Raw genomic sequence first — 4,787 nt, 5'->3', positions numbered from 1 at the left:
ATATATTTACAATTCAAGTTTGAGTAACTGATGTCAAGGTATAATTCAGATTCTAATCCTTACCTACCCTGCGGATTCGTTCCACTACTAAGTAAACAGTGATTGTGTTTCTTTACCCGGGCACTTGAAGAGGTAGGAGCCACTTTAAATAAACAAACTGGAGTACAATACGAGCATCATCATTGAAGCAGCTTGGCCACATGGAGGAAACCCTAGCTAGCTTTGGTCATCTCAAGAAGCTGAATATATGTGGTCTGTCCAGGATATTAAAACTGAAAGAACTTCAGAGAGGTACGTTTTTGACCACACCAGACTGAGAAGGCCTACCACTCTGCACCCGAGAATTGTATGTGACTAACATAGCAGCGTTTAGGCTGGAAGCTAAACAGCTTTTCCCTGACGAGGCAAAAATAATATGCAAATAAAAGATATAAAATATATATCTCTATACGCGGCCTCTGGAACACAGAAGCCAATTTAGACAATTCCTTTGCCAAGTAAAGTCCGTATTAATTTCGGCCCATGCCCACCTCCAGCCCAAACTAAGCTCCTAAGTCTACACAAAGGTGAAGGGCATTCTGTGACTTCTGTAGACCAAAGGTCCTCAGCCTTTAGATTGGGCCTCAAGAAGGGTCTTGAGAAGGGCTTCCTAGATTCCGGCCAGATTTGGGGCTAATTGTTCCTGATTGAGGACGCTGAAGCGAGGCCACAGAGGCCGCTGTGGCCAGGAGCCCCTCTCGTTCCCTTTTCTTCTGTTTCATCCTCCGGTTCTGGAACCAGATTTTGACCTGGGTGTCATTCAGCTGTAAACAGCTGGCTATCTCGATGCGTCGGGCTCTCGTGAGGTACTTATTGAAATGAAACTCTTTCTCTAGTTCCGTCAGTTGCTTGGTGCTGAAATTCGTGCGGATAGCACTGGAGGGGCTTGTGGCTCCGTATTCGGACAGTTTGCCTGCAACAGAAAAGCAAGGTGTGAACGGGACGAGGGGGATGCTGGGACTATCCAGTGGAGCTAAGAGTTAGGATCAAAGTCACAGCGTAGCCCTCTTGAGTGATGGCCACAGCTGTACCAGAAGAAGCGCTCCACCGAGGCCTCTGTCCCTAATTTTCTCAGCTCCTGGGGCATTTTCTGACCCTGGGCTCTGACCGCTTAGGGGCAGAAGCTGTCTCCAGGGCTCGGTGGCCACAGGCTCCGGGCTCCTCGCGGAGGAGGCGGCTCCCTGAACCCCAGGTGCCTCCCCGCCAAGCGCCCACCTCCTTACTTTTCTTGGGGGCGTTCCTCTTCACTTTCATCCACTCGAAAGTGCTGTGGGCGGCCGGGAGGCCGGAGGTGGGAGAGGCGGGCTTGGGGCAGGCTCCGGGGGCGGGGGACGCAGTCTGAAAGGGTCCCGGGTGGCCGGACGCCGGCTCCTTGAGACAGGCGGGGAAGGGGCCAGGCTCGCCGAAGGCGGCGAAGTCCACCTGGCTGCTGAGCAGGAATGACCCCCCTCCGGAGAAGACCGCCGAGGTGGCATAGTGGACGTGCGCCCCGCCGTCGTCCGCCGCTCTCCCAAGTGCGCCCGGGAAGTCGAACGCCGGGCCGGACCCCAAGAAGCCATACTCGGCGGCAGAGGCAGGTGCGGCGCCCCGCTCGTAGGCTCCTTCCAGGGTGCAGGGAGCGTACCGGGGCGCGGCGGGCTGCGGGCCGGGGGGCTGCGCGGGGTCTGCGGGAGGCGACGGCGTGGGCCGGGCGGTGGCCAGGGGCAGGCAGCTCACGAAAGCGCCGTCCCCGCTGCCCAGGGGAAAGGCGGGCTGCAGGGCCACGGGGCGAGCGTCGGCGCGGCAGAACTTGGGTGTGAAGCCGAGCACGTCGCCGCCTACCACTCCGCTGCCACCGCCCGCGGCGCACGACACGTACTCCAGGTAGGAGCTCATGGCTCGCCCCGGGCGACCCAGGCGCCGCACCCTGCCGGTCCACGCAGCTTCGCCTTCCTGCTACCCCTGCTGCCCTCGCCGAGCCATGGCGAGTGAGCCCGAGGTAAATAGTGGCCTCATATACCGGCGGCGGCAGCCACGTGTCGCCAGCCGGCCAATCGGCGCCTTCCCCGCACTGGCCGGTCCCGACTGGAGTGCGGTTCCACACGCCAGCCTTACTGCCAACTTAGCCAAAGCGGCCGGGGCGCCTCCGCCCAGCCCGGAGAGAGCGGCGCCGACGGAAGGGCGGGGCGAGAGCCCTGGACATCAGTTCTCTACACAGGTATTGCCCGAGAGAGGCAGTGGAGGGCGAGGGATGCAGCGGTCCGGGCTGGTCCCTCTTTGGACCCCTTGGGCTACTCCCCGGGGACTGACGTGAGAGCTTGGAGGAGGATGGGTAACAATATACGCTTTGGCCAGCGGGGGACTCTACCCAGCCTTTCCTCTGAGAAGGTCGAGTTATTCCCCCCTACCCTCTTTTCTGGGTGCATTCGGGGTGCTCCTGCCCTAAACTTAGAGGTCGTTCATGGCCTTTTCCCTCCTTTCTGCCTCAACGACTCCTGGGACCACCTAGAATGGGGGATGAAATCATTTTCACTAGCTTTTCTTTGCACCATCCCCCACAGCATTCACTCCCCTCCAATTTGTGGCGACGTGCTGAGGGTGGGTGTTTGTAGTGTCAGTCTCGATTCGGGCAGAAAATAAGTTTCTGTCTCGGGGAAGAAGCCGGATTTTCCCCACTGACGAGGTCATCAGAATACCGAATCCACCCTGTGGCGGAAAGGCCCTTGTACACTAGAAGGCTGGCACGCGAGCTGCGCACGCTTTCAATAAGACTCTTGGCTGGAGGGCGCTGGGCATCTTGGGGACTGGTCAGATCTCAGAGCTTTGGACTGGCTTGTACCTTAAAGCAATTAAAGCTTCTGTTCCAACAGATAAGTGCTGCGTCTCCTGCGAGTGTAATCTGAGGGATCACGTTGTTAATGGGCTCACGTCTTTCCCTTGATAATACGGTTTGTTTACTGAGTGTAGAGAGACGGGAAATAAAAGTGTAATTGGCACAGGAAATGGAGAGGAGAAGGCTTGTACAGACAGACTTTCCAACTTCCTTAACCGTTTCTTTTTATGTTTTCCTCTTTAGGGCAGTAGGAAAATGCCAGGGTAAATAAATCCAGGTTATTTACATACAGCCATAAATAAATAAGGTGGTTTTCTAAAAGCCTGTGTAGTGAATTCTAAAGAGTCTGCTCCTAGTTTATTCAAGTGCCCTTGAAAACTTGGTCTTTTTTCAGCCTCTAAGTTAGAATGATGAAGGTTTTGTCATTGCTTTATGCACCCACTTGAAACTGCGATTGAACCCTTGCCTAAAATTCCATTCGGGCGTCACAGTTCGGGAAGTGAACCCCTTTCAGGGCTGTGGACTTGTAAGTAAACAAAGCTACAGCAAAAGTGTATTATGCTGATGAGGAGGGGCTGGTGCAGCTTAAGAACCTAGACTTGGGAATGGAAAGGGTGACATGTAACTGAGCACAAAGTGACAAGGGTGTGGGGTTCTTGACACTATTGCAAAGTAGACTTTCTTCTACTAAAAATGGCCCTTCCACCTAAAACTACTTTCCCTGAAGCATATTTTTGGCGATTCTGTCTGTGCTTGAAGTAGAAACTATACTGAAGTTCAATGAGTAGCTGTTGGTATTTGTGTTGTTGTTTTGTTCTAATGGTTGTACCTAGAGTGGATGTCAGACATGGAGGTTGGTGTGGGTTTCAATATTTGTTCAGACTCTACTGCCGTTCCCTGGTGAACCCATGGCAGAGAGCTGTGGTCTGTTTATCATTCTTTCTTCGTTTAGCTTTTGAGTCCTTGGGGTGTTCTATGCTCTGGACCTCAGACTGCTGTCTTGGGCCCAGGATTGGCTCTTTTGTTTCCGTTTCTTTATGTGCTGGGTATCTAACCCAGGGCCTTAAGCAAGCACTGGACCACTGAGCTACATACAACCCTTGGGTTGGTTCACTTGCTTGTTGGAGGCCAAACCTCTAGTCATTTCATTCCCCAATTCAGCAGATGTTTACCAGTTTACCATTTGCTCTACGTAAGGACATTTATTGTGCCTAGAGAAAGATATCCTTAAAGCAAAGGAGCAAGTTTCATTTCACAAGGTCTCTCTCTCTCTCTCTCTCTCTCTCTCTCTCTCCCTCTGTCCCTGTCATGTCTCTGTTTGTCTTCCTCTTCCTTTCTCCCTCCCTCCCTCTCTACCTCCCTCCCTCCCTCTCTGTCTGTCACTCTGTCCTTCTCTTTGTCTCTGTCTCTATCTGTGTCTCTTTCCCTCTCTTCCTCTGTCTCTCTGTCTCTCTCCCTTCTTCTCCCTTCCTCTCTCTCTCTCTCCCTCTCTCTCTCTCTCTCTCTCTCTCTTTCTCTCTCTCACACATACACAGAAATCACATACCCAAACCTCACACAGATTAGGCAAATGTTCTAACACACATGTTCTGACATCTCATACTGCAGAGTAATCTTAGTTTATAGTTATGAGGAGAGATTGGAAGGTATTACTGGGGGGAAATGTTCATAAACATATGTAAATAGAAGGTATTTTTTAGTAACTATCCAGTTTGTCTCCACTATTCACAGAATATGAGGGAAATATCTTATAAATGATATCAATGCATGAGTCCTGAATCCCCAAGGACCACTTGTCCCTCTGAATCTTGGCACTGTGGGCTCTCCATGGGAGGTGACAGCCAAGGGGCCCTGATTGCCAGAATGCGTTTGATGTAGGAATGCTTTGAAACAGCCTATCTCCTCACCACAGCAGCCCTCCACATTCCCACCCTCC

General features: G+C 52.6%; 1 protein-coding gene across 1 annotated transcript; it reads right to left on the bottom strand.

Annotated features, from left to right (window-relative positions):
• Positions 1-623: 623 nt before the first annotated feature.
• On the bottom strand, positions 624-1,914 carry HOXD1 (homeobox D1; the record flags this gene model as incomplete). The annotated part of the gene is made up of 2 exons (XM_080927130.1): positions 624-952; positions 1,263-1,914. 2 exons carry the CDS (start codon positions 1,912-1,914, stop codon positions 624-626), a joined length of 981 nt encoding a protein of 326 aa, XP_080783256.1.
• Between the last annotated feature and the right edge of the window lie 2,873 nt (positions 1,915-4,787).

This window comes from Micromys minutus (genome assembly GCF_963924665.1).
Source record: "Micromys minutus genome assembly, chromosome: 13".
Taxonomy (NCBI): Eukaryota; Metazoa; Chordata; class Mammalia; order Rodentia; family Muridae; genus Micromys; species Micromys minutus.
Note: the sequence above shows the minus strand (reverse complement) of the source record. Positions and strands in the feature narration are given on the sequence as shown.